Genomic DNA, 27669 nt, shown 5'->3' with positions numbered 1-27669 from the left:
GTATGAAAAGCAGGGATTTATTCCCCAGCTGGAACTAAGACCAGTATTTGTGGGGTCTTAGTATTGGATATTTCTCTCCAGTCTGACTTGGCATTACTCTTCATATGAGTCAGATTTTAAAGCTGGCGAGGCTGTTTTGATGCCCGATGGCTGATGGGATGCTCGGTGGAACCGGAGGAAGGGATGGGGGATGCAGATTGCACTCCTCCATGTTACCCATGCTGACTGACTGGCTTCATCAGCTGTTGCTTTGAATTCCATTCTAATTGTACAAATGTTGCAGCAGCTAACCTACACATGCTGTCATTCATTATCATTCTGTTCACACTCAGACATACACCAGACAAAATAATCCCCATTTGCCACAACTCTCACAGGGTTAGTTATTTCATGCCACTTGCTGATGCTCTCTCCATACCTCTGTGAAGTATTGTGTTTACATCTCAATGAGAGAGAGCTCGATTCTGAACGTGCTTTATGGAGAGTGTTTCGGCTTTTTTCATCCAATTTGCAGACGGTATGTAATGTTTTATAGATACGTGTTCATGAAGGGAGTGAAACCTCCGTCTCTTCTTTGAGCTGTTTTTCAGAGAGCTGCTGTGTGTGTATATAGAGGTTATAAGAACAGTATGAAGAGACAGCATGCCTGCTTGCCTACGCACGGTACATCCAGTACCTTCCAGAAATCTGTGTTTTTGGCAGGAAGCTGAGAGCCATCCCGAACTGCTCACACACGTACACACACAGTCATTTAATATAGGCATATTGCTCTGCTTCCACAAAATAGTTTTTTATTAGTAAAAAATATAACTACTTGCACAAGCACATTTAGACAACAGTAACYAGAACACTTGAACTGTTGAAAATCCTCTGGCAAATTAAGAAGTGCTGAAGCATCCACGAAAATAAGCTGCAATTATCAAAATGATAATTCCTGTCTTGGTTCTGCAGGAGAGCTGCAGCTGTTTAGACATCTAGGCCATTTGAAGCTAATGAAATGGTGCGCTGGCTGGCCGAGGAACAGGCTGCACATCTACACAACGGAACAAACCTCCAGCTCACATTGGCCTGCTCAAATCACATCAGACAGAAATGGCTTTGCTCTTTTTCAGACTGCCAGTTGTGTTATGTACATTTGAACCGGTCCAGAGGACTTGCATTGCTCAGCCGCTTGAAACAAACTGCGCTGTCCAACAAGGTAACACAAGCAAAGGTGCAGTCAAGTAGTCTTCTTATGAAGAAGATGCAGTGTATGAACATGATAAAAGACATTTGAACTAAATAGGAAAGAAGTTACCATGGCAAAAAAAATCGAATTAAGTCCACAAATGTCCTAGCCAAATGCATACTGTTCTCTGCAGAAGCATGATTTAAACATTACAACAAATAAAAATAAACAATTGTGCAAGGCTTTCCCGATGAAATCAGAATTGTTTGTGTCTGAAATGATTGTGTGCTTTGGAATGTATTGGAATAATAAGGTTGAAAAAATAACAATGGAAAGCTGCATCCTACTGTATACAAGTGTCTAGCTTAAGACTTGGCCTCGCACAACAAATAATTACTCCATAAAACCATATCCAATGTATAATTCACATACAAACAAATGTAATAAAAAAAAAAGTAAACCGTATGAACTACATGCAGTATCAAACTTGACAGGAGTWGATTTGGCACATTCTCCAACGCGTGTATGTGTTGGTATGTATTTAGTTTGTTCACGAGGGCACATTGACATTCTTGTCATTTTATTGCGTTCGTAAGGGGTGCCTGGGCATTGGGCTGTGTATTACTATACTGATGTCCGGTCCTCTCTTCTCTATACATAGGGTATGAAACAGGCTGCCAGGACCTCTAGTGATGCCTCCAGTGTGCAGGCAGCCGCCTGCAGGTGGCGAGCTGGGCTTAGCCATCTGCTCGCCCTGTAAAAAACAGTGTGTTAGAGAACGAACAACACGCGGTCTGCGCCACACATCACTGCCAGGGCCTGTCACCAGAGCAGCCATTTCAGGCCGGAGACAGCACATCTTCCTTTCCTCTCAGCCGTGTACAGACACACATGGGAACTTGACTATGTTAAAGCGCAGTAGCAGCCCTGACAAATGAGTTGGTGGCGGGAGTTGTGTGTGCGCTGACCAGCATGTTCTTAACATGCAACAGTGTTCCCTGTCAGTCAGAGAGAAATGCTGCTTTACTTCCCTTTAGACAAAGACTGCTATAGATGGAGAGACCAGGTGGAACAGGGAGAGGTAGAGGAGAGCAAAGCTGAAAGATGAGAATGGCACAGAGAAGTTGCTTTAACTTTAGCCACACAATCTCCTGCAGGTGCTGAACAGTAGCATATGCACTGCTGACGCACTAAACAAGTCACATAGTGAAATACCTCAAACCGTTTTCTAGATTTGGAGGCACATCTGCCACACTGCTGCAGTTAATAATATATACCATTTAGCAGACGCTTTTATCCAAAGCGACTTAGTCAAGCGTGTATACATATTACGTATGGGTGATCCCGGGAATCGAACCCACTATCCTGGCATTGCATGCGCCATTTTCTACCTACTGATCTACAATTCTAATAATCAGCCTGACTTTTCAAAACACAGCCCTTTTTCACCATAACACTAATTGCATGTCAGACACAGTGTAATATGGGACAACATAAAGAGAGCATTTCCCAGACAGGCCTGGGTGTAACAGTGGCTTGGTGCTTCCTGTCACTGGGCTAATAAAGGGGATTAGTGAAGCAGCTGTGCATGTGTGGAGGCTCTTCACAAGGCTTATGGGGCCAATGGGATGGGGAGGGAGAGAGAGAGATGCCCCCCTAACCAACCTTAAAGTACAGGCTGACACCCCACCCCCCACCGCAGACAATAAAGATATTTGGGCGCAGGATCCCGTTTCCATGGCAGTGAGGAGGCGGACAGCAGGATGAAAAGCACACACAGCCCAGTGAGGCAGAGGGTACAGTTTGTGTGGGTTTTTGTATCTCTGTGTGTGTGTGTATCTGTGTGGTTGTGTAATCTATGTGTGGGTGGGTGTGAACTGTGCGTCTGTGGGTGTATGAGTGTTTTGTATGCGTAATGCATGAAGTAAGTAGTGTGTAGCCCAGCCTGAAGAAGGCAGCTCCTTTTTGTTTTGGAGCTTAATAGTAAAGTATGTCATACAGTCCACTTTGCTGGAGGTGGGACTGTCTCTCTCTGTGTGCCTCTCTCTCTCTCGCTGTTTGTCTCTCTCTCTCTCTCTCTCTCTCTCGCTGTTTGTCCCTCTCTCTCGCTGTTTGTCCCTCTCTCTCGCTGTTTGTCTCTCTTTGTGTTTGTTGTCTCGCTGTTTGTCCCTCCCTCTCTGTCTGTCTGTCTCTTTGTCTCTGTCTGTCTCTACCTGCAGGGTGAGTTACAGGATTTTGTTTATATGCCATTCTGTTCGATCTCCAAGCCCAGAACCCTATGTATTCATTCTGACAGCACTCTTTGAACAGTTTCAATGGGAAGGATAATATACTACAGCTTTTTAGGCATTGCGTTGGCTACACTACATACGTCTCAGTCTCTAACAGGCATTCCTCTGCATTATACACAGACAGGCTCCAAACAGCATGCTTAGGCAAAATATCAATCAGTCTATTAGCTACCAAAAATAAGACCATTTCTTAAATCAGTCCCAACAACTAGCATATCTAGTGGATAGTTCAAAACAACAGTAGCTTGCTTATGAAAAGGGAATTGCACGTACTGTTATTGCCTCTTTGAGACAATAATAGCAATATTGCCAACTTGCCGAATGGGTGGTTACCAAACGATTATTAGCAGCTAAATGATTGCTTATTAATTCAAACCTTTGGCGAGGAAAAGGAAATTAATGGGAGGCTTGTTATCAGCTAATCCATTCCCCCGGGAAGTCTTAATGGATTTACTGATGATTGCTGGGGTATCTGCATGTGTCGAGCTGCGGCTCCCCTCCCATTCTGCAGCGCTTCCCTTCCTCCCCCGGCTGCGCTGCATTTCACATTCACCGTCCGTCTGTTCCAAGGGGCTGCTCGGGGAATACCTCCACTGCTTGTGCTTGCAGAACAGAAAAAGAGGGGAAAGGGAAAGAGACGCCATCAAAGTCCTTCCCCTCCGCTCTAGTCTCCTCAATTTCTTACGCAGTGTAAGCCCTGGTTGTTTCCCCAAACTGGTCTGCCTAGCAGTAGCAAGTGGCTTGTTGCTTTAGCCTACACATAGTCCTGCAGGCTGTAGCCTGTCTTATTGTCTAGTGGGGAGAGGGAGCAGTACTGGTGCTGGTCCTGCTGCTGTTGCTGTAGGAGCTGCTGTTGCTGCTGCAGTATGAGTTTGTTGGGGGGGGGCAGTAAGATCATGTCCTGGTGACCGGGCCTCTTCCCCGAGCAAGACACGCAGAAGATGGACCCCCCCACGAAGAGGAAGCCTGCCGACAGGAAGGCCACGTACACGGCCCCCCCGGGCTCAAACTTATTGCTCTCGTGCACACTGCGGTCCAGGAAGTTAGTGATGACCTCGTTGGTGAACCAGGAAGCGGGCACCAGGCACAGGAAGCCAGCGGCGATGAAGCAGCCCCCGCTGGCGATGGCTGCGTGCCTCTTGGAGCGCCGGCCGCCCCCCCAGCGGGTACATTTGAGCCCCAGGGATGCCAGGCACAGGCCCATGGCAGCCATCACACAGGACAGCACCATGGTGGTACGGGCAGTCTGCAGGTAGGCGGGCAGCGACAGCACCGAGTACTTCAAGGTGCAGCTGAACATGCCGGTGCTGTACCAGGTGCAGTCCATCCACAGCCCCTGCATCTGGGAGATGGCTGTGATGATGTTGGAGCCCACGTCGGCACTCACCTTCCAATTGGGCAGCAGTGTGGCMACCATGGCCCCCATGATGCCCAACAGCGCCAGGATGAAGGCGAAGATCTGCATGCATGTGGATGCCATCTTCCTCCCACTGCCTCTGCTGCTGCCGTGGCCCCCCCTCCTCCAGGCAGCATCCACCCAGCCCCAGCCAGGCACCTCGTCTCCTCCACCCCTCACCCCAGACGGCTGTAGAGGATCCTGGTGCTAGAGCGGGCAGCAGCCAATCTTCAGCCCCTCTGCTCAGCGCCGGCTCCACTGGACTGGAGAGGAGACAGGAATGAGAAATTGAATTGAGCAGGTCTCTTCGTTTGTCTCCCTCTCTTTCCCCTCTCTCCCCTCGCTCTCTCTCTTTCCCCTCTCTCACCACACTCATGCACAGACTTTTCTTGCAGGAACAAAGGAGAGTGTGAACTGGACCGATGAGAGAGATTGATGGCTCTKGCTGATAGTTGAAAAAGGAGACACTAGTTTTAGTGCGTGTGTATTTTCTGTTGTGCATGCCTCTCCTCTGTGCCGGCACCTCATGGAACTGTTACTGAAGAGGACAATGACTTCTGATAATTGTAATGCTCAATATGTGGACTTAAAGCTGCAGTGTCCTTCTCACCACACTTCAATAAGGTTACCCCACCACAGTGACTTCAATATTAACACATTTTTWAAATCATTTTATCACTGATACAATAATAAATATTTTTGTTTAGAACATTTATAAAACTTTGAAATAAGACAGACAATTCATTTACATTTTTTAAAGATGTTCACATACATTTGCCAGCATTGCTTTTTAATTTAAAATGTATTGATTATTCTTCAGTAAGGGTAGAAGGGCAAACATCCTTTAATTATAATTGTTTATGATGTACAGCAAGAGAGATGTTGAGATCCTTACCTCGGCTGGTGCAGATCTCCTTATGACGTGTCAGGTTGTTGGCAGTGATTTCTGTAAAAACACGAGGTGAGGAGATGTTTTAGCCGTTAGCCGTACGGATCCATTTCATGTCATCCATTTCCATAGCAACCGTATATTAAAGGACATCCTAGCCAGTCGTGAGCCACACATGCTCACTCGGCGCTTCTGAAAGGGGGTTGCTCTGCTTTCCTTTCAGTGCTGTAGAATAGACTCTCTCTACGTCACATGGCTCGTGAGACGAGCTGCTACAGAATAGTATGCACCATAGCGAAGCTTACTATGGTTTACACTGACACACTCTCTGTAACTGTATTTGTGTGTGTGAAGGGTCATCTAGGTACTGCTATATTTATTTTGYATTGCATTAGAATTCATTGAGTTGTTCAATGCACTTGTCACGCAATGCTTGATTTATGCAGCAGATGATGGAGACAAGCAAACGTATTATGGACCAGCTAAGCCCGCTACCAGTCAAACCGCAATCAATCATAAGACAGCTGCTTCATTCCAATATTGACCCATATTATTAGCTGGCTAGCTAGAGGTGGCATCTAGCCACCGGATTGTTTATCATAACTAGCTAATATTTATCTGAAACAATGTGCACACTTTTGGCAATATTCATTCTCCCTGTTAGCCTAGCCGTAGCTAACCCGAGCTAGCTAGCAATTAAATGTTAGCCTAATGACAGATACACCTGCTTTCATAATTACACAGATATCATCATAACAGTTCTGCTTCAGTCTCCAAAATGTTTAAGCTAAAGAAATGACAACTTTGGCTAATGTATCTCTATCTAACCAGAGAGACCCCGAATAACTTTCCACAACCACGTCGCTGCGTTTCTTTCAACTATACAAATAATATGAATAACCCATTGCACCCTGGGAAATATAATTTATTCAACATTGTTTTACCTACACCTACAACCCCAGGTCAGATCTATAATCTAGCCTAATGAACACATGTTAACGTAGATCCTGAACTATATAGATTGAATTACAAGATGCACATTGGGCACCAAATAATAGGCTTACAATAATAACACAATGACACTTCTACAATAATAACCATATGAAGAAAACCTACTCCAAGCAGGTGGTAGTGGCTGTTCTGGCAGTGTTTTTCTTTTATTTATGTGGTAGCGAGTCCACTATGTCAAAACGGACGCTCCCTAGAGCAGTCAGCATCAGCAACCACTCAGTGGGAGACTAAACTCACAGCTGCTACCCTCCTCTCACCGCTCCTCCAGTCCCCTCTGCAGAGGACGTCTAGTAGGGGAAGGGAGGGGCAGGCAGGACAGCCTTGATTCATGAATGACAAAGAGATGCGAAAAACAGACTGGGCTAATAGACGTGATAGCCTTGATAACGCAGATGTGTGTTTCCATAATTTTGCTGCATGGGCAAGATCATCATAAACAGCCAGTTTCAGGAGAATGATCTCCCCTCTCTCTCTCCACACCAGTAATGACCAAAATGGAGGTGGCAGGTATATCTGCTAAGTGATTGATTGGGTTGGTGATTGATCTGTTTGTTTAATTTGGTCCAATGATCTACCTCTGTTGAATCCCCCAAGATATCCCCTCAGAGACTATTCCCACAGATAAGACATCACCAACACAATAACAGACACACACACACAACGTAWTACCTGAGTTGGTTGGCTGCTGACCTTTCAGACTTCATACTCCAGGCCCTCGTGGGCTGCTGCTGCTGAAGGAGAAATAGCCACACTATTTAAGCACTGTACTGTGTTTGAGTGTGTTTTTACCGACAAGATCCTTGATGCTAGTGATGTTCTGTTGGGAAATAAATAACAGGGATGGGAGAGGGGGGTGAGGGAACCACAGTTAACATGTACCCAGGGAGTGCAGATGTGTGAAGACATGGCAGGCTATTATAAGCATGGCTCCTTGTTTTATGACTGTAGCCCAGTCCTCCATGTTATAGCTCCAAGGCATGACTGGACACAACGATTGTCCATTCATGAGATGAGGGATTTTATTGTYCAATTTGCATATTCTTTATTTCGTGGTTTAATTGGTTTTGTGCTCATCATTTTGTAAAAGCCTTGTTATTTAACGTTAAGGTCGGAGGTGTCATCTGTAGCTGTCAACACAATCTTGTTCCATGTATGGGCATGCCCATTTTCAACATGCAGAACATTTGTAAACCATCAGGGGGAAAACAGTTGTGACACGATGTGAAATTACCCAGGGTTGGTTTGATTTAGGGCCTGCATTTTTTCTCTAAGATTTACTACCAAGTGTACCAAGTGGTCAGACATTTGAGTTTTTTTTTAATGATATGTAAAAACAGCGTAGATCCTGTTTTTTGTTTGTTTAGTAGGCACATTTTTTCCACAGTCCTAATCTCTCTTCTGACCTAGTGGAATTCTTGATTTCACCTAGTGGCATTCTTGACTGTAGAGTTGGAGAGTTTTCCTTTGGAAAACAATTCAGAGGACCTGAGAAGAAGATGGGTGTGGATCAGGATGTGTTCTTGGTTTGCCTGTGCTGTGTGCCCAGGGCTGTTCTGAGAGTGTGGGAAACACTGGCACCATCTAGCAAGAGTTGCCCATAGCTTAAGCTTGCCTAGTGCCTATTCCTCCTGAGTGCCTGTCCTGTTCATCTGTGCTTCTGATGTAATGGGGCAGCAGGTAGCCCAGTGGTTAGAGCACTAGTAACCGAAAGGTTGCAAGATCAAATCCCCGAGCTGACAAGGTAAAAATCTGTCGTTCTGCCCCTGAACAAGGCAGTTAACCCACTGTTCCTAGGCCATCATTGAAAATAAGAATTTGTTCTTAACTGACTGTCCTAGTTAAATAAATGTAAAATGGAGGTTGTCTTCTGTTGTAATGGAGATTGTCTTCTGATGTAATGGAGGTTGTCTTCTGATGTAATGGAGGTTGTCTTCTGTTGTAATGGAGGTTGTCTTCTGTTGTAATGGAGGTTGTCTTCTGTCTGTAATGGAGGTTGTCTTCTGTTGTATGGAGGTTGTTTGTGGAGTTCTTCTGATGTAATGGAGGTTGTCTTCTGTTGTAATGAGTTGTCTCTGTTGTAATGGAGGTTGTCTTCTGTTGTAATGGAGTTGTCTTCTGTGTATGGAGGTTGTCTTCTGATGTATGGGAGATTGTCTTTGTGTAATGGAGATTGTTTCTGTGTAATGGAGATTGTCTCTGTTGACTAATGGAGGTTGTCTTCTGATGTAATGGAGGTTGTCTTCTGATTAATGGAGGTTGTTCTTCTGTTGTAATGAGGTTGTCTCTGTTGTAATGGGTTGTCTTCTGTTGTAAATGGAGGTTGTCTTCTGTTGTACATGGAGGTTGTCTTCTGTTGTAATGGAGGTTGTCTTCTGTTGTAATGGAGGTTGTCTTCTGTTGTAATGCGGTTGTCTTCTGTGTAATGGAGGTTTCTTCTGATGTAAATGGAGGTTGTCTTCTGATGTAATGGAGGTTGTCCTATGTAATGGAGGTTGTCTTCTGTTGTAATGGAGGTTGTCTTCTGTTGTAAATGGAGGTTTTGTCTTCTGTGTAATGGGGTTGTCTCTGATGTAATGGAGGTTGTCTTCTGATGTTAATGGAGGTTGTCTTCTGATGTAATGGAGGTTGTCTTCTGTTGTAATGGAGGTTGTCTTCTGTTGTAATGGAGGTTGTCTTCTGATGTAATGGAGGTTGTCTTTCTGATAGTAATGGAGGTTGTTTTCAACTCTCCAATCCCAAAAAGTTATTTTATATAGCCCTTCGTACATCAGCTAATATCTCGAAGTGCTGTACAGAAACCCCAGCTAAAACACAAGCAATGCAGGTGTAGAAGCACGGTGCTAGGAAAAACTCCTAGAAAGGCCAAACCTAGAGAAACCATAGAGAGGAACAGGTATGAGGGGTGGCCAGTCCTCTTCTGGCTGTGCGGTGGAGATTATAAAGAACATGGCCAAGATGTTAAAAAAATGTTCATAAATGACAAGCATGGTCAATATACATAGGAATAAATGTCAGTTGCTTTTCATAGCCCGATCATTAGAGTTGAAAACAGCAGGTCTGGGACAGGTAGGCGGTTCCATAACCGCAGGCAGAAGCATTGAAATGGACAGACAGCAAGGCCAGGTGGACTGGGAACAGAAAGGAGTCATCATCGCCCAGTAGTCCTGATGTATGGCTCCTAGCGGCTAGGCTCCTCCGAGAGAGAGAAAGAAAGAGAGAAGAGAGAATTAGAGAGGCATACTTAAATTCACACAGGACCCTGGCGTAAGACATTTCTGTTGTAATGGAGGTTGTCTTCTGTTGTAACTCGGAGAAGTCTTCTGTTGTAATGGAGGTTGTCTTCTGTTGTAAATGAGACGGTTGTCTTTCTGTTGTAAATGGAGTTTGTCTTTGATGTAATGGAGGTTGGTCTTCTGTTTTAATGGAGATGTTTCTGTTGTAATCGGAGGTTGTCTCTGTTGTAATGGAGATGTCTTCTGTTGTAATGGAGATGCTCTTCTGTTTGTAATGGAGGTTGTCTTCTGTTGTAATGGAGATGTCTTCTGTTGTAATGGAGGTTGTCTTCTGTTTGTAATGGAGGTTGTATTCTGTTGTAATGGAAGGTTGTCTTCTGTTGTAATGGAGGTTGTCTCTTGTTTAATGGAGTGTCTTCTGTTGTAATGGAGGTTGTTCTTCTGTTTGTAATGGAGGTTGTCTTCTGATAGTAATGGAGTTGTCTTCTGATGTAATGGAGGTTGTTTTCTGTTGTAATGGAGGTTGTCTTCTGTTGTAATGGAGGTTGTCTCTTCCTGTCTTGTAATGGAGGTTGTCTTCTGTTGTAATGGAGGTTGTCTCTTTTGATGTCATGGAGGTTTGTCTTCTGTTGTTGGAGGTTGTCTTCTGTGTAATGGTGTCTTTGTTAATGGAGGTTGTCTTCTGATGTAATCGGAGGTTGTCTTCTGAATGTAAATGGAGGTTGTCTCTGATGGTAATGGAGGTTGTCTTCTGATGTAATGGAGGTGTCTTCTGTTGTAATGGAGGTTGTCTTCTGTTGTACATGCAGGTTGTCTTCTGTTGTAATGGAGGTTGTCTTCTTGTAAATGGAGGTTGTCTTCTGTTTGTCAAGGAGTCTGTCTTCTGTTGTAATGGAGGTTGTCTTCTGTTGTAATGGAGGTTGTCTTCTGAAGGTTTTGTTATGATTAATGCATCTCTTTCCCCTCGGAAGAATCTTCCTTTTTATTGTATTTTACTTTCTGTATTCCACAGCTGTGTATTCCATTGTTCCTTGCTCCCCCCCTCAGAACCTGCAGCAGTTACGTAAGGGGAAATGCGGGTTGCTCAGGAGGTATCGGCTAGCCACCCTGAGGGCCTGCCGTCTCATCTTGGTTACGCTCAGAGGGAGATGACAAATTACTGCTCACACAACATTGGGTAGAGAGAGGGCTCGGGAAAAAGGAGTGGAAGGTAGAAATGGACAAGGGGACTTGGAGAGCTACAGGGCAAGGCCAGTGTAATAGAGTTCCTGCAGAGCTCCCAGGTCATAGAGATGAAATAGGGAAATGTATGTGTTAATATGGATGTGTGCGTGACTCCATATTACTGAGATAAGTTGGGTCACGGTCGTTGAGGGTGACAAAGGCAGACCTGTGGAAAACAACTAGGATTAAAATAAAGTGTTAAAGTTCAGTTATGATTATTCAGTATTAGTGTGCAAGAGGAAAAGTAGGTTAAGTCTCTGTAAATGTTTGAAGTCTTTGTTTAAAAGAGTCAGACTAAATTAGCCATGGAGAGGGCAGGATCATTTTTATGTAGATCCTTATATAATAAGCCAATTTAGAGTAGTGCAATTGATCTATAAATCATTAGGGATTATGATTTGCTTCCCTGTTAAAATACATGTTCGTTACAACATGAAGTTCTATTTACATTCCAATCATCCCACTGATGAAGTGCGGAATATAAAATGACCTAATTACTCCAGGAGTGAAATGAAAGGCATTATTTTGTGTTACCTGGCCAGACCAGATGGTGGGTTGATGCTGCATCACTCTGGGTGTGTGCTTTGATAAAGGCACACTGCAGTACCAAGGTATGAGATTGCCTCTCACCCAAATCATCCTAGCATGTTGAGGTGACAGGTGGAAGAATTGATTTTCCTCATGTCAGCCTTGTTCCGCCCAATTGATGCAGATGAGTCCATCTCTGATAGCTCCTGTCACAGTTACTCTTTTCAGCCCCAGTATATCACAAAGCAATATAGCGCTTCTTCTCCCTGCCCTGAAAGTCTACTGTAACTGGTGTCCAAAACCCTCTCGTCTTCCTACAACTGATAGTGATGTGAGCAGCCCAGGAGTTAGTTGTACTCCTATAGACTACAATATAGCTGGCTGCTCTGACAACTAAGCTCCAGTCTAGCAGTGGTGTCCCAGGCCACTGCGGTCGGGCAGGCAGCCAGTAAGGCAGGCAGCCAGTAAGCCGGTAAGCCAGGCAGCCGGTAAGGCAGGCAGGCAGGCAGCCGGTAAGGCAGGCAGGCAGGCAGCCGGTAAGGCAGGCAGCCGGTAAGTCAGGCAGTAACATACAGAGCTATAGATCAGATGAGATAGTAGATAGCGGTCCTGGTTTACAAGCCCGGCCAGACGCTGCAGCACGGCACGGGAGGGAGAGAATCTAAACAGCTCATTAGAAAGGCTCCATCACATCCTTGGATCACTTTAGTTATCCTCACCCAATTATCCTGCCCTTCCCCTTCCCTAGCCCAGAATAACAAAGGAGGGTATAGTCTGGTGAGTCACAACCCCCACRGACGCAAAGATGCTGCTGTGGAGGTAGTTCTTTAGGGCAGGTTGTCTCAACAGAAGAGCTCTGCTGTAAATTAAACACCCTCGCACCCACATAACTGTGTGTGTGTGTGTTTTTTCCTGTTTGTTTTCTATTCGTCCGCTCTGTATACTCTGCCTCGTATTGTACCTTCTGTATCCTCTTTCACATACCTGGAAATGTCTGTGTGTGTCTAGCTGCCTGCCTAGGCTCCGCTCTGTTGACCAGTGTCTCACTGGTGCTGCTGTGTCATTGGTCCATAGCTCCACTTCACTTCTCAGACTGAGCTGTAGGTCTGGCTCCTGATCTGAGAGGTGAGGAGGGGGGGTTACTGCATTAGACCCCCTCCTGATCTGAGAGGTGAGGGGGGGTCACTGCATTAGACCCCCCTCCTGATCTGAGAGGTGAGGAGGGGGGGTCACTGCATTAGACTCCCCTCCTGATCTGAGAGGTGAGGAGGGGGGGTCACTGCATTAGACCCCCTCCTGATCTGAGAGGTGAGGGGGGGGGGTCACTGCATTAGACCCCCTCCTGATCTGAGAGGTGAGGGGGGGTCACTGCATTAGACCCCCTGGTAGTCTCATATGAGGGAGGCAGCCTTCCCTCCTACTGCACATTCACAGATCCACCTAAAGAAGAGTTGTCCTTTTTGTGTGTTGTGGGTCTTTGAGCACAATCCCTTTATTACCCTTTGAGAGAGGATGGACAAGCAGAGAAAGACACAGTGAGGGAGAGAGAATGAGGGTGAGTTTGGGAGGAGGAGAGCTCTGAGTAGGACTAGGCTCTGCTGATTCTGGCATGATTACTTCAACTGTTTGTCATATCAGCTTAGCTCTGACAGCGGGATCAGGAGGCAGAGAGGTGGCTTGAGAGGGGAACCACAGCCAGGATTCCACACTAGCCTCGAGGAAGAGCTGTGTTCTGGGCCAGCCCTGCCTCCTATGTCTCCCTGCCTGGTTCTTCCATTCCACTGGGCCTGAGGCTGAAGCCGCTGTACTCCTCCTCAGAAACAATAGAGATAAAGGGGAAAAGTGTGTTTGAACGTGTCACCTCATGTCTCATCAGGCTCTCTGAACGGCGCCTGCTAAGTGGCAGCGTGACAGGAAGAGGGCTGGCTTTTTCCTCGCACAGGTGTTACTGTGGCAACCGGAACCGGCTTGCCATCCATCGCATGTCACCTGTTTTTTCATCCCCCTCTTTCCCGTCTTCCACTCGTCCCATGAGTGGATCCTCTTCAAATCACATTTTATTGGTCACATACACATGGTTAGCAGATGTTAATGCGAGTGTAGTGAAATGCTTGTGCTTCTAGTTCCGACAGTGCAGTAATATCTAACAAGTCATCTAACAATTCCCCAGAACTACCTAATACACACAAATCTAAAGGGGTGAATGAGAATATATGGATGAGCAATGGCCGAGCGGCATAGGCAAGGTGCAATAGATTGTATAAAATACAGTATATACATGTGATATGAGTAATGTAAAATATGAAGCATTATTAAAGTGGCATTATTTAGAGTATCCAGTGATTGGGTCTCAATGTGGGCMSCAACCTCTCTGAGTTAGTGATTGCTGTTTAGCAGTCTGATGGCCTTGAGATAGAAGCTGTTTTTCAGTCTCTCGGTCCCAGCTTTGATGCACCTGTACTGACCTCACCTTCTAGATGGTAGCGGTGTGAACAGGCCGTGGCTCGGGTGGTTGATGTCCTTGATGATCTTTTTGGCCTTCCTGTGACATCGGGTGCTGTATGTGTCATGGAGGGCAGGTAGTTTGCCCCTGGTAATGCGTTGTGCAGACCGCACCACCTCGGGAGTTCCTTGCAGTTGAGGGCGATGCAGTTAACATACCAGGCTGTGATACAGCCCGACAGGATGCTCTCGATTGTGCATCTGTAAAAGTTTGTCAGGGTTTTGAGTGACAAGCCAAATGTCTTCAGCCTCCTGAAGTTGAAGAGGTGCTGTTGTGCCTTCTTCACAACACTGTCTGTGTGGGTGGACCATTTGTTTGACCGTGATGTGTACACCGAGGAACTTAAAACTTTCTACCCTCTCCACTACTGTCCCGTCGATGTGGATAAGGGGGTGCTCCCTCTGCTGTTTCCTGAAGTCCACGATCATCTCCTTTGTTTTGTTGACGTTGAGTGAGAGGTTATTTTCATGACACCACACTCCGAGTGCCCTCACCTCCTCCCTGTAGGCTGTCTCGTCATTGTTGGTAATCAAGCCTACTACTGTTGTGTCATCTGCAAACTTGATGATTGAGTTGGAGGCGTGCATGGCTACGCAGTCGTGTTCTCTGAGGCTGACCGGAACATATTCCAGTCTGCGGGATCAATACAATCTTGAAGATTGGCTTCCGATTGGTCGGACCAGCGTTGAATGGTTCTCGTCACTGGTACATCCTGTTTGAGTTTTTGCCTATAAGACGGAAGGAGCAAGATGGCGTCGTGGTCGGATTTGCCGAAGGGAGGACGGGGGAGGGCTTTGTATGCATCTCGGAAGTTAGAGTAGCAGTGGTCGAGGGTATTGCGCATATTGCAATCAATATGCTGGAAGAATTTAGGTAGACTTGTTCTCAAATTTGCTTTGTTAAAATCCCCAGCTACAATAAATGCAGCCTCAAGATGTATGGTTTCCAGTTTGCATACAGTCCAGTGAAATTCCTCGATGGCCGGCTTGGTGTCTGCTTGAGGGGGAATGTACACAGCTGTGACTATAACTGACGATAATTCTCTTGGTAGGTAGAATGGTCGGCACTTGATTGTAAGGAATTCTAGATCTGGTGAGCAGAAGGACTTGAGTTCCTGTATGTTGTTATGATTACACCATGAGTCGTTAATCATAAAGCATACACCCCTGCCCTGCCTCTTCACAGAGAGTTGTTTATCTCTGTCGGCGCGATGCATGGAGAAGCCCGGTGGCTGAACCGATTCCGACAATATATCCCGAGACATCCATGTTTCCATGAAACAGAGAATATTACAATCTCTGTCTCTCTGGAAGGCAACCCTTTCTTGAATTTCGTCTACCTTGTTGTCAAGAGACTGGACATTGGCTAGTAGTATACTCGGGAGCGATGTCTACGGAGCCTGGCCAGGTGGCTGCTTCATCTGCCCCTTCAGTGTTATGTACAGATATATTTTACCCCCTGCYGCTTGTGTGTGTGTGTGGGGGTGGTGCACTTCACCCTTCTGGCTCAGCCCCAAATCAAGCAGCCCTTCAAGCTGGTGGAGAAAGTAGTCAGGAATGTCTTCCAATTCCGGAGGAAGCACTGCCGCAAAGGAATCGAGTAAGCAATATTTCTACCCCTCCTGCTACGGTTCACACTTTAATCTCTCTCTCTGTCTGTCTTGCTCTACACTCTCTTTGTTACATGCCGCATTAAGTGAACTCTCAGTTCATCCATGACCAGCTCTATACAAAACTGCTCATGACTCTCTCTCTCACTCCCCCTCACTCCCCGTCCCATCCATGCCTGTGAGGAGTGTAGGTAGGCAGGCTGTAGGGCCGGAGAACAAAAGAAGAGAACAGCAATTATGAGTCATTGGGGTGTCATAGGAAGATGATAACATAACTTATGTAACTGCAGCGGGTAGAGACAGCTTTAACAGCTTGAAGAGGAGCTACCTGGCACTGAAGCGCTAAGGAAGCATCTGTACTGGGTATGTGGGTGCTGCGATGTGATCTGATGCTCTTGAAGTTGGGTTCTGTATTATGCTTACTGTGAAAACCCATGGTGTTGCTGAGGGCATCTGGGGCATCTCTAGTCGAAAGTCTTCAATTGTTTATTCTCCTCGTCTCCGTTCCACGGCCAATGATCTGAGAGGACATGACATGACAACTGAATTTTCTAAGTTACTTTCATCTACAGTGTTAGTATGGTCTGATGGAATCTTCTTTTTAACACTGCATATTTAATCACAACATGATTCATTTATGCGCTTTGTGGCAGCATGTTTGATTTAAATTGTTTTCTATTTCTAAACGATAGCTGGAGGCTTGTGGACATATTGCCTCAGCAGATTCCATCTGGCCCTGTACTGTACCTATGAGTGGTCATTATGGACCGGAAGCCCCCTGAGCTTTTTCCCATTCTCTTCCCAGAATGCTGTTCCCGGAGACAGAGAGGCTGGAGCTGGCAAAGGTGATGATGCATGAGGCAGACGTGGACCCCACCCTGCCCCCCACGGAGCTCTCCATCCCTGACATCAGAGCCCTGGCAGACGCCTACAGCAGCCTCTGCTCTGAGAACCAGGGCCTCCTCACCTACGACTTCAGAGAGGAACTCAGACTCAAACACCTTAACAGGCGATCAGGCAGCAGCACTCAGCAGCCCCTGACAGAGAGAGATGCTAGGAGGACAGAGAGAGAGTCTAGGAGGACAGAGGGGAAGGAGTGCCTAATGGTCTCTGTTAGAGACGAGACAACAGACTGCTCTTAGCTCTAACATTTCTACCTGGCACACGCATGCATTTTTAAACACCATTTCTCTGGTGTCCCGGGGGTGCTGGGTGAGACACAGGGAATCTCTGGTGTCCCGGGGGTGCTGGGTGAGACACAGGGAATCTCTGGTGTCCCGGGGGTGCTGGGTGAGACACAGGGAATCTCTGGTGTCCCGGGGGTGCTGGGTGAGACACAGGGGGAATCTCTGGTGTCCCGGGGGTGCTGGGTGAGACACAGGGAATCTCTGGTGTCCCGGGGGTGCTGGGTGAGACACAGGGAATCTCTGGTGTCCCGGGGGTGCTGGGTGAGACACAGGGRRWMWCTCTKGTGTCSSGGGGGTGMKGGGTGAGACASRGGGAATCTCTGGTGTCCCGGGGGTGCTGGGTGAGACACAGGGAATCTCTGGTGTCCCGGGGGTGCTGGGTGAGACACAGGGAATCTCTGGTGTCCCGGATGTGATAGAATAGAGAGGGACTGTGGTGGAAACGGGGGAGAGCTGAACACTGGCTGGGGTTGGGGACATTTGGCGTTGGTCCAAACTGGAGTAGCTAACACACAGCTCAGGCACTCCAGTCCAGTTGTAAAGGAAGAATAGTGTGTGAAATGACCAGCAGGAGAGTTTTAAGTGGTGAGAAGAGTTTGTAATGCTCAACCCATCACGCACCATGTCCTGGTTCTTACTTCTGATCCTGATTTCCCCATATGACTTTGTCCTCTGGGAAATGAGTTTGGAGAATAAGAACACGTTGACGGTATTCAGGCCATTCCGCCTCCTTTTTGTCTCACTCACTGGGGGTGTGGAGTGGGAAGTGCTGTTGAAAAATTGGCAGCTCCTGATAGGGCTACTAAAATCCTGAGTGTTTTGTTAAATAAAGTGCTGGCCATCTGTTTTGAAATGTTTTGTCAGTGATGATGGAACAATGTTACTGTTTCATTAATATGTTCCTACAGATTACACCAACATCTTTCTTCCTGCCTCCATTATACTTTGGTCCAATGCAGAGAACAAGGATTCTCAAGTTCTCTGACAGCTTCATCAACTGGGATAGAGCTGGAAATAAACCGTTCATCTTACCTGTGCTTTACCTGTCAAGGAGACAAGGATATAGATTCTCAAAGCCAGACTTAGGGATAAAACAACCTGCTCTCACAGATAAAAATGTTTATTTATAAAACAGTTCATTATGGTTCACATTCATTGGTATGCTAGCATTAAAGGCATGTTTACAGTTGAGTTGAGGGCAAACCGAGAGGGAGAGTATGTGGTGGTGAAGAGTTGTCAGATAATAGGATGTCTCAACAGCATCTTCAAGATGCAACAGCTAAATAATAAGTACCTTTACAAAATATCCCAGATAGTGTATTTATTGCAAGTTACAGCCGTTTCTACCTGTACAATGTCAGTATGTGTAATAATATCACAGATTCAAATGAAGTTATAGTCCAGCTACTCGGGTATGGGAGCTACAAACAGGGCAAGTTGACAACACATTTGAATTAAATCCTTTTACTTTGACAATGCCTATGTACATTGTAAGCAACACTCCTGGGGGAGGATGACTTCAATACACTGGAAACCATTAACTAGGTGAAACATACCAGATTCTTCAATTCAAGCCAACCCCATATGTATTTTACAAAGCAATAAAAAGTTACAACTATCAATAAATAAACATTTCTTTCAAAACAAAAATCCACTTGATGTACAAATACAGGGGCAGCAGGAAGCCTAGTGATTAGAGCGTTGGACTAGTAACCGAAAGGTTGCAAGATTGAATCCCCGAGCTGACAAGGTAAAAATCTGTCGTCCTGCCCCTGAACAAGGCAGTTAACTCACTGTTCCTAGGCTGTCATTAAAAATAAGAATTTGTTCATAACTGACTTGCCTAGTTAAAAAAACATTTTGCAAACAATGTACAGCAAGTCACAAAATCAATTTCCATCCTCTCCTGTCGATTTAGATATACTTCCTACAGCTCAAGAAGTCTGAGTTTAAGTGAAGCTCTTAGGGTGAGTCTCTAAAGTGGAATCCTCTCATCGCCGTTCTTCTCTCTGACATGAATGAACTGGAAGGTGAACAAAGTCTATTCGTTATGTTACTCTCACCTATGTAAARGAGACAAGTAGAGGAAGCCAATTCATATTATTGAGAACGCTGGGCAGAGGCATATACAGAAGAGCAGGGCTGTAGGCGGAGCGTAGTTGTACATTAGTGCTCAGCAGATTCATTGCAGTAATTATCAGGGACCGAGTCGCCTCGTCTCTCTAGGGGGACAACCATGTAGSTCATCTTTCCTTTTACACCTGTGCATACCTAAGCAAGTGGGATATGCCAATTGTACGCTCTCAAAGGAACACAGTTTAACTTCAGAGCTGAGGCACAACAGATACCCTGGGACTAGGACAGAACTGAACCGGGGTTTCCAATGCCCTAAGGCATGGAGCGGGCGCTGGGCAGAGCTTTGGCTCCTCTCCTTGTGTCTATTCCTGACCCTATGAGGAGTTAGGGGCACTGCCAGTGTCCGTAGGGTCGTAGAAACAGTCCTCGTTGACCACGGAGGTGAGGCTCTGTACGCTGAACTCTCTCTCYAGCAGAGCGCTGAGGTCCATGGCTGCCAGGTCCGTCTGGCTGTCCAGGGAACGGCTGTGTTCCCTCAGACTCAGTAGCGCCCGCTGGCTGCTACCTTTCCTCTTCACTGGGCAGAAGTGGCCCYGAACAAGTTTGGGCTGGCTCTCCGGGGTGTTCACCTCTGCTCCCTCTGGCTGCACGCGGGGGGCCGGCGCCCGGGAGGAAGCTGCCTCCTCTGACAGCCTCAAACTGAGAAACTGGGCCTCAATGGCACAGGAGGGGAAGCTCCCTCCAGCCTCACTGAACTCATCGTCCTCATCACTCAGGATGTATGACTCCTTCACAGAGCTGAAGCCAGAGGGCCGCTGGCCTCCCCGAGACCAGGCCTTTTGGGTAGACAGTGTCTTGTGCTGTGTGGGACCGTCAGCTGGGGGAGCGTCAGAGGAGCTGTGGGTGCCGCTGCTCAGGCTGCCCTCGTCTGAGTCAGGCTGGCCAGGTTTGAGTGTGCTGGCTGGGGTGGGGAGATCCAGCAGGGGCTGCTTACACAGCCAGGAGGCTCTGGATGAACCTGGTGGGGGGAGAGCGAGAGACAGCTGCCAACTGAGCAATACATTCACTAATATCTGGCCACAAACACTACTGTATGTACAGTAAGTCAATGAGTGCTTATAAGGTTTAAGTCAAGGTCATGTTGTCTAAAGATAAAAAATCTAAGCAGTGTTATTTTAAGGGATGAAACTCACCTATCCTGGCAGAGGAGGGCAGGGTGCTGCGTAAAGGCGTGAGGCGCTCCTTACACCTCATCTCGGCCGGGAGCATGTTCCATCTGACGTTCTCCCGGAGGATGGAGCGGATGACCTTGATGATGTTCACTTTGCATTCTGGGACACTGTGGAGGGAAACAGCGGTACCATGCTCTGAGAGAGCAGGGCTAATTCACACAGTCTACAACAGGAGGGTCCCACTTCTCTGCGACTACAGTCCTGCTGGTGCTTATTTCCCCCAGACACTCAATGGACAACTGATTGGCTAGAGAGCCCATGCAACCCCTGACCTTGTAGAAGGTAGTCTCTGATTAAGAGGATAAAGAAAAAACAGCATACTCTGTGGCCCTCAAGGACCAGAGCTATAGATCCAGTCAGAACTACTGCTCTCTCTTACCTGCTACACAGCTGGAAGACCGTCTCTGGCCTTCCCTCCAGTTCAGACTTGGTATGTATCAGCTCCCAGATGCAGGTAGTCTCAGTACCTTAGGAGGAAGGGATTGGAGAAGATCCTTTTAATCAAGACATCTAAATTTAGTTTCAATATCCAAGAGAATATGATCTCTGGTAGTTAATGAGAGCCAGAAGGGGGGGGTGTGTGTGTGTGTGTGTGTGTGTGTGTGTGTGTGTGTGTGTGTGTGTGTGTGTGTGTGTCTCTTACCTGCAGTGTTGCCTAGTCGGACCTGCAGTGCAGAAAGCGGGATGAGCCAGCGGAATTTGAAGGGGTCCAGGTCTCCATGGGAGTGTGCCAAGCGAGGGGTGGTCTGCTCACACACGAGAGAGAGAGATGTTAGGCACTGCTGGCATCAAAGGCATATGAAAGTAAATGAAAGAGAACTCACCATCTTCTTCTTGAGCTTGTTGCTCTCCCTGTAGACAAGTATCACTGCCTTCTTGAACACTGATGAGAGAAACGAAATGAAAACTTTGAGCACAACTTTGAGAGTTTACACAGGAATCCATCCTGTCAGAAAATGTTCGATCTGAGTTTACAGCACATTGGCACTACAATGTATCCATAAAACCCCAAACTATACTGGTATAACACTGAACAGCAACATATTTTTGTGGATATACAATACATTTATCTAATAGCTAGCCATAAAATGTGTGTTGTGTTTACATGTGTTTGTGTTAAGCCAGTGGAGTCCAGGCTGAGAGAGACTGCTACCAGGCTCTGGCAAGGGCCAGGCACTCTCTCTCCCATGATACCGCAGTAACGGTACAATGTCTTTCTAACTCACCAAACACAGTCATCTCGGGGTCCTTTCTCATGCGGCCCAGAGAGGGATGGGGGTTGAGCCAGACGACAGAGGAATGCATGAGGAATTCTCCCATGGTAAGCTCTGTGACCTGGGAGAGAGAAGGAAAGGCCATGGGCCACAGTCAGTATGTGAGGGACATAGTAAGTACTGTATCTGTACAGGGACCTGTGCCACTCGTCTAGCACAAAAAAGTTCTCTCTGTGTTGGGTGATTGTTGAGTATCTAAAGAGGAAGTATCTATACGGGAACTTGGCTATTTTCAACCAGTTTTCTGTAAGAGATATACATCACTAGGATGAATATATTAAATTGACCCTAATGGTTGTGCAGAAAATTCAGGCTGTGCTGGTGTTAGTCCAACTACGTGTCTAGATTGAAGATGTAAATGAGAGTGATGAAAGCTGCTGTAAGGGAAGAAGAGGGTAGCGCAGGGTACATTACAGTATAGTTACCTCCTTCTCAGGGCCACTCTGCTCTGCCACCAGCTGGTCAAACACAGAGCCATAGTCCTCATAGATCTTCTGCATCTCATTGATGTGGCTGGCCACCTTCTCCATGGCCTTCAGGGCCTCTGTGGGCACAGAGGAGGGAAAGGAAGGGTTAATGTCTGTGTCTGTGTCTGTGTGTGAGTCTTCAAGTTACCTGTGAGGTTGGTAGTTTTCCTCTCTTCCTCGCTGTCTGTGTCTGTGTGTGAGTCTTCAAGTTACCTGTGAGGTGGTAGTGCTCCTCGTGTCTGTGTCTGTGTGTGAGTCTTCAAGTTACCTGTGAGGTGGTAGTTCTCCTCGCTGTCTGGTGTCTGTGTGAGTCTTCAAGTTACTGTGAGGTGGTAGTGCTCCTCGCTGTCTGTGTCTGTGTGTGAGTCTTCAAGTTCTGTGAGGTGGTAGTGCTCCTCGCTGTCTGTGTCTGTGTGTGAGTCTTCAAGTTACCTGTGAGGTGGTAGTGCTCCTCGCTGTCTGTGTCAGTGAGAGAAACCAGCTCTCGGAGCAGTAGAGGGTATTTCAACACTCTCTGGACTGGCTTGATCAGGTAGGACTCCAGGGTTGAGGAGTGCTGCTTCGTAGGGTTCCTCGCAGCCAGGAACTCCTTAAAGGACCAATCAGTCTTAGCTGTAGACAACAAACAGACTTAATTACCAAGCCCTGTGCATGTAAGTTGTTCAGTCACATCTTTCATTCTGTAGCACGCTTGGAGGACTGTGCCTAGTGATGCTAAATAGACCCACCACTGTATCTTGGTGCAATAATACTTGTCCACATGGGGGCAGTATAGGCTACTCCTCACCACTGCAGTAAAATGGCAACACTGCAGGTAGCTACTGTAAAACATGGTTTGGACATGAGACTGCCACTCCATTGCAAACAATACCATTCAAAAGACACTATGATTCAAAACAACCACAGCAGTGATTTTCATTCACAGTGTGCATAGCGAGGAGAGATGTCTAATAGTGGGTGCTGTGTGGTCTAGGCTTGGGCAGGAGCTCACCAGAGCAGAGGACCGGCACCTCAAATGTTCTACTGCTTGAGCTCCTGTTCCTCTCATAGAATATTAGCTCAAAAGTATTGTGGAGCTCCTGCACCTAAATATAAACAATACTGGCACCCAAAATGAGTACCGGCACCTATTTCAGTCCAAATCAAGCACAGTGTAGTATTGTAACACATTGAGAGGCATCCTGGAGGTCAGGTGTAGACATTTCTTGCCACCTCGCTGTGTGTCTCATGTGTGAAAGGATTGAGAGGCCATTAGAGTATTAATTATAGCACTCTGAGCCACAGAGACAGGCAGCTGCATTGACACTTCACACAGTAATTGGCAGGCAATTAATGAGTAAACGAGTAAACACAAAAAGTGTATGCGTAGCGAGAAGGGGCCCAGTACCACATTGGCCCGGCACCACGTTGGCAGAGCGAGAATGTGTAATTACTAGAACCGCTGACAGACACCCACAGATTCTCTGTGAATGCCCTCGTTCAGTTGTGTTGGGCTCCGCTGTGCTAGGCTTTGTTGTACTGAGCTGGACTGTGCTCTGATGGACTGGGTTGTGCTCTGATGGACTGGGTTGTGCTCTGATGGACTGGGTTGTGCTCTGATGGACTGGGTTGTGCTCTGATGGACTGGGTTATGCTCTGATGGACTGGGTTATGCTCTGATGGACTGGGTTGTGCTCTGATGACTGGGTTAGTGCGCTGCATGACTGGTTGTGCTCTGTATGGACTGGGTATTGCCCTGTGCTGTGATGGACTGAGTTGTGCTCTGATGGACTGGGTTATGCTGTGCTCTGATGGACTGGGTTATGCTGTGCTCTGATGGACTGGGCTGTGCTCTGATGGACTGGGCTGTGCTGTGCTCTAATGGACTGGGTTGTGCTGTGATGGACTGGGCTGTGCTGTGCTCTAATGGACTGGGTTGTGCTGTGATGGACTGGGTTGTGCTGTGATGCAGAGTTCTGCTCTAATGCATGTTTACGCTGCGGTTTCCTACTTCAGTTCATTCTGCTTCATCAGAGACTGTTGAGGAACATGCAAAGCCGCTTGCAAGATTATCCTTGCGCTATTAAAACTCCATTTCGGTACCTGCTTCTAGGAATGCAACGCGTAATCTTGTAATGGGAAGAATTTAAGAGGCACCGGGGTGCAATTTCCCCACCTGCTCGGTTTCATTCATTCTGCGCTGGGCAGCGTGCCCAAACCAGAGGAAGAGGCCAACGTTGCGGGCATAAATTAAGTTCAACATTTATATTCACACATATAAACAGGGACACTCAAAATTTCTAGCACTCCCCCTGTCTGCGGTTCACGGTCTTTCTCTCATTATAGACCAGCCTTCGTTAGCTGTGCAGCACAATGGGGGCACTCCAGCTAGCCACTTTCACAGTTTTACAGTGGGAAGCCATTTACAGTTGAGTTGATATGAAAGAGAATATGGGAGTCTGGAATGATTGAGTGAATACGAGGAGAGGTTGAAGTAAAGTGGGATTGCATCACTTCACCAAGCGAGTAGCTCCACTCAGAGACATTTTAATGGAGTTCATTATTGATGCTGGACCGTAGGCGTCTAGTCAACCATGTCATTTACATAGAGTGCTGGGGTTGGTGGGGATGATGCAATGGAGGTGCAAGGGGGTATTTCGGGCAGGTTGGGGGTGGTGGGTAGAGGGGAGACCCGTACCTCTCTCCAGGACTTTCTGGACCTTGATGTGGTTGGCACAGAAGCCACTGTAGAGCTTGAAGTGATCAGCGTAGTACAGGAAGGATCCACCCAGAGAGAAGAGAAGCTTCTGGAATAAGAGAGAGAGAGTAAGAATGTGTGAAGGAGAGCGAGATGGAGAGAACATGTGAAGTCGTGACCTGACCACTCTCACCTCCCTCTCACGGGACAGTATTTAAAATCCCCCAGGCCTGCCCTCTCTAACCCCTGAGTACAGTGCTTTTATCAACATACAATTCTCCATGGCAAAATGGATCCGATGCCATGTCGATGTAGTAAATCAATCATGTGTGAACCTGTAACAATCTCGCAATAATAAATACAGATATATCTCAACGTGTGACAGGACACTCACTGTTCATCATAGCTCATCTATAGTAATGAAGAAGGTTTGGGGGAGTGATTTCACATATTTCTATGTCATTGGTGTGTGCTCATTGGTTAATGCGTCTATGAGTATGCGGTTTAATCATGTCATCTAAGTGTGTGTATATCACGCATGTATGACGAGAGATGGATTGGCAGAGGCAGTTGCAACACAAGGGTCACAAACAGTGTGTCATACCTTAAACTGCACAGGGGTTTCCAGTGTGCTGAAGTCAGGTGAAGAGGCGATCCTCTCCTCCAGCGTCTGCAGGAACACCCTCTGGAAGTCCAGCATCTCTGGCAGGCTGCCAAACAGACTATCCATCTAAAGGAAAGGAGAGACAGGAGCCTGGTCAGTCATCTCTTTACAGCAGTCAGTCAGCGATAGCTATCTCTTTACAGCAGTCAGTCAGCGATAGCTATCTCTTTACAGCAGTCAGTCAGCGATACTATCTCTACAGCAGTCAGTCAGCGATAGCTATCTCTACAGCAGTCAGTCAGCGATAGCTATCTCTCTACAGCAGTCAGTCAGCGATAGCTATCTCTCTACAGCAGTCAGTCAGCGATAGCTATCTCTCTACAGCAGTCAGTCACTAGTTAACATCCCCCTCTGATGTCTCAGGTGAGAGGCACTTAGGAACAGCCTCTCTCTCTTCCTATCAATTCAATTCATTTCAAAGGGCTTTATTGGCATGGGAAACATGTTCACATTGCCAAAGAAAGTGAAAATATATAATTAACAAAAGTTAAATAATCAATAACAAATTAACAGTAAACATTCCGCTCACACGTTTCAAAGGAATAGACACATTTCAAATGTCATATGGCTAAGTACAGTGCTATAATGATGTGCAAATAGTTAAAGTACAAAAAGGAAAATAAATAAACATAAATATGGGTTGTATTTACGATGGTGTTTGTTCTTCACTGGTTAACCCTTTTATTGTGGCAACAGGTTACACATCTTGCTGCTGTGATGACACACTGTGGTATTTCTCCCAATAGATATGGGAGTTTATCAATATTGGATTTGTTTTCGAATTCTTTGTGGGTCTGTGTAATCTGAGGGAAATATGTGTCTCTAATATGGTCATACATTTGGCAGGAGGTTAGGAAGTGCAGCTCAGTTTCCACATTTTGTGGGCAGTGTGCACATAGCCTCTTCTCTTGAGATCCAGGTCTGCCTACAGCGGCCTTTCTCAATAGCAAGGCTATGCTCACTGAGTCTGTACATATTCAAAGCTTTCCTTCATTTTGCGTCAGTCACAGTGTTCATGTATTCTGCCACTGGGTACTCTCTGTTAAGGTACAAAAAGCACAATCTCCCAGTCTCTCGCTCTCTCACACCATCATTAAAAGGTGTTCAGGGTGTCTTGCTCTCTTGTCCGCTGTGTGCCTAGACACGTCTGAGTGACCGATAATGTTGGTTTAATCAGCCCCACTGCTCAGTGTGTATCGATGGATCTCTCCTTTGAGAGTGTCGTCCTGAGACTGAGGTCATGCTCAGTTCACATCAGCGTTCACTAGCTACTGGATGTGTGTCTCCATTAGCATTCCCCAGCCATGGCCTTCTGGGCTCACAGAGGAGGGACCGACACATAAGGACTAATCTTAACCTGAGAGAAGAGTCAATCGTGTATCGATTAAAAATGGAAGACTATAATGCAATGGAAGGTATAAGCATCATTTTAACAATGTTTTGGTCCGATATCAGTAAGGGTTTTAAGAAGGGGAGGTCCTTAGTGTTTATTGCTACTAGAAATGAATTTAACCCCACCCAAATCTAATCAAGCTATCCATCTCTCAATCTGTGACCTCATATGAACCAACCTCCTAAAATTCTAAATTTCTATTAACTCCCCCATCTCCCAATCCCCCATCTAATCCTCCCTCCTCCATCTCCCATCCTCCAATCCCCCATCCTTCCTCCCATCTAATCCTCCCTCCTCCATCTCCCATCCTCCAATCCCCCATCCTTCCTCCCGGTGGGATGGGAGAGGGGGTTTTGTAGCTTGAGAGGGGGTTTGGTGCAATGGGAGGGGGGTTGGTGGGATGGGTGGAGTGGGGTTGGTGGAGGAGATGGGAGGGAGGTTGGGAGGAGGAATGGGGGATGGGAGGGAGGGGATGGGGGATGGATGAGGATGGGAGGGAGGGAGGATTGGATGGGGGATTGGATGCAGGATGGGGGATGGGAGATGGGGGAGGAGGATGGAGGATTGGATGGGAGATGGGGTTGGGAGAGGAGGATTAGATGGGAGGAAGGATGGAGGATGGGGATTGGTGAGAGGATTGGATGGGAGGAAGGATGGAGGATGGGGGATTGGGAGATGGGGAGGAGGATTGGATGGGAGATGGGAGGAAGGATGGGGATTGGGAAGATGGGGGGAGGGGATTAGATGGGGGAAGGATGGGGGATAGATGGGAGGGGATGGGGGATTTGGGGAGGGAGGATTAGATGGGAAGGAAGATGGAGGATGGGGGAGGAGGATTAGATTAGAT

At 46.8% G+C, this 27669-nt stretch overlaps 3 protein-coding genes across 4 annotated transcripts in view; 1 reads left to right on the top strand and 2 right to left on the bottom strand.

The window, feature by feature from the left end:
- The window catches only part of LOC111968836 (dimethyladenosine transferase 1, mitochondrial), a 35323-nt gene extending 17439 nt beyond the window's left edge, over window positions 1-17884 (top strand). The window contains exons 7-8 of the mRNA XM_070445219.1: window positions 15719-15842; window positions 16658-17884. Of these exons, the coding sequence (XP_070301320.1) occupies window positions 15719-15842; window positions 16658-16994 (461 nt within the window). The 3' untranslated portion in view covers window positions 16995-17884. The remainder of the gene's footprint in view (window positions 1-15718; window positions 15843-16657) is intronic.
- Window positions 774-6040, bottom strand: LOC111968837 (claudin-20-like). Its single transcript, XM_023994737.3, has 2 exons — window positions 5751-6040; window positions 774-5118 (listed from the first exon to the last, which is right to left on the bottom strand). Exon 2 carries the CDS (start codon window positions 4937-4939, stop codon window positions 4214-4216), a length of 726 nt encoding a protein of 241 aa, XP_023850505.1. The 5' UTR covers window positions 4940-5118; window positions 5751-6040; the 3' UTR covers window positions 774-4213.
- Window positions 17885-18143: 259 nt separating the features above from the next.
- LOC111968835 (rho guanine nucleotide exchange factor TIAM2-like) overlaps window positions 18144-27669 on the bottom strand; it is a 99515-nt gene continuing 89989 nt past the window's right edge. For both annotated transcript variants that reach the window (XM_023994726.3, XM_023994729.3), the window contains 10 exons: window positions 25370-25495; window positions 24766-24874; window positions 22521-22700; window positions 22047-22165; window positions 21574-21682; window positions 21172-21230; window positions 20991-21093; window positions 20727-20814; window positions 20309-20454; window positions 18144-20133 (listed from right to left, as the gene is read on the bottom strand). In XM_023994726.3, coding sequence (XP_023850494.1) covers window positions 19490-20133; window positions 20309-20454; window positions 20727-20814; window positions 20991-21093; window positions 21172-21230; window positions 21574-21682; window positions 22047-22165; window positions 22521-22700; window positions 24766-24874; window positions 25370-25495 — 1683 coding nt within the window. In that variant the 3' untranslated portion in view covers window positions 18144-19489. The remainder of the gene's footprint in view (window positions 20134-20308; window positions 20455-20726; window positions 20815-20990; window positions 21094-21171; window positions 21231-21573; window positions 21683-22046; window positions 22166-22520; window positions 22701-24765; window positions 24875-25369; window positions 25496-27669) is intronic.

This window comes from Salvelinus sp. IW2-2015, linkage group LG9, assembly GCF_002910315.2.
Source record: "Salvelinus sp. IW2-2015 linkage group LG9, ASM291031v2, whole genome shotgun sequence".
NCBI lineage: Eukaryota > Metazoa > Chordata > Actinopteri > Salmoniformes > Salmonidae > Salvelinus > Salvelinus sp. IW2-2015.
Note: the sequence above shows the minus strand (reverse complement) of the source record. Positions and strands in the feature narration are given on the sequence as shown.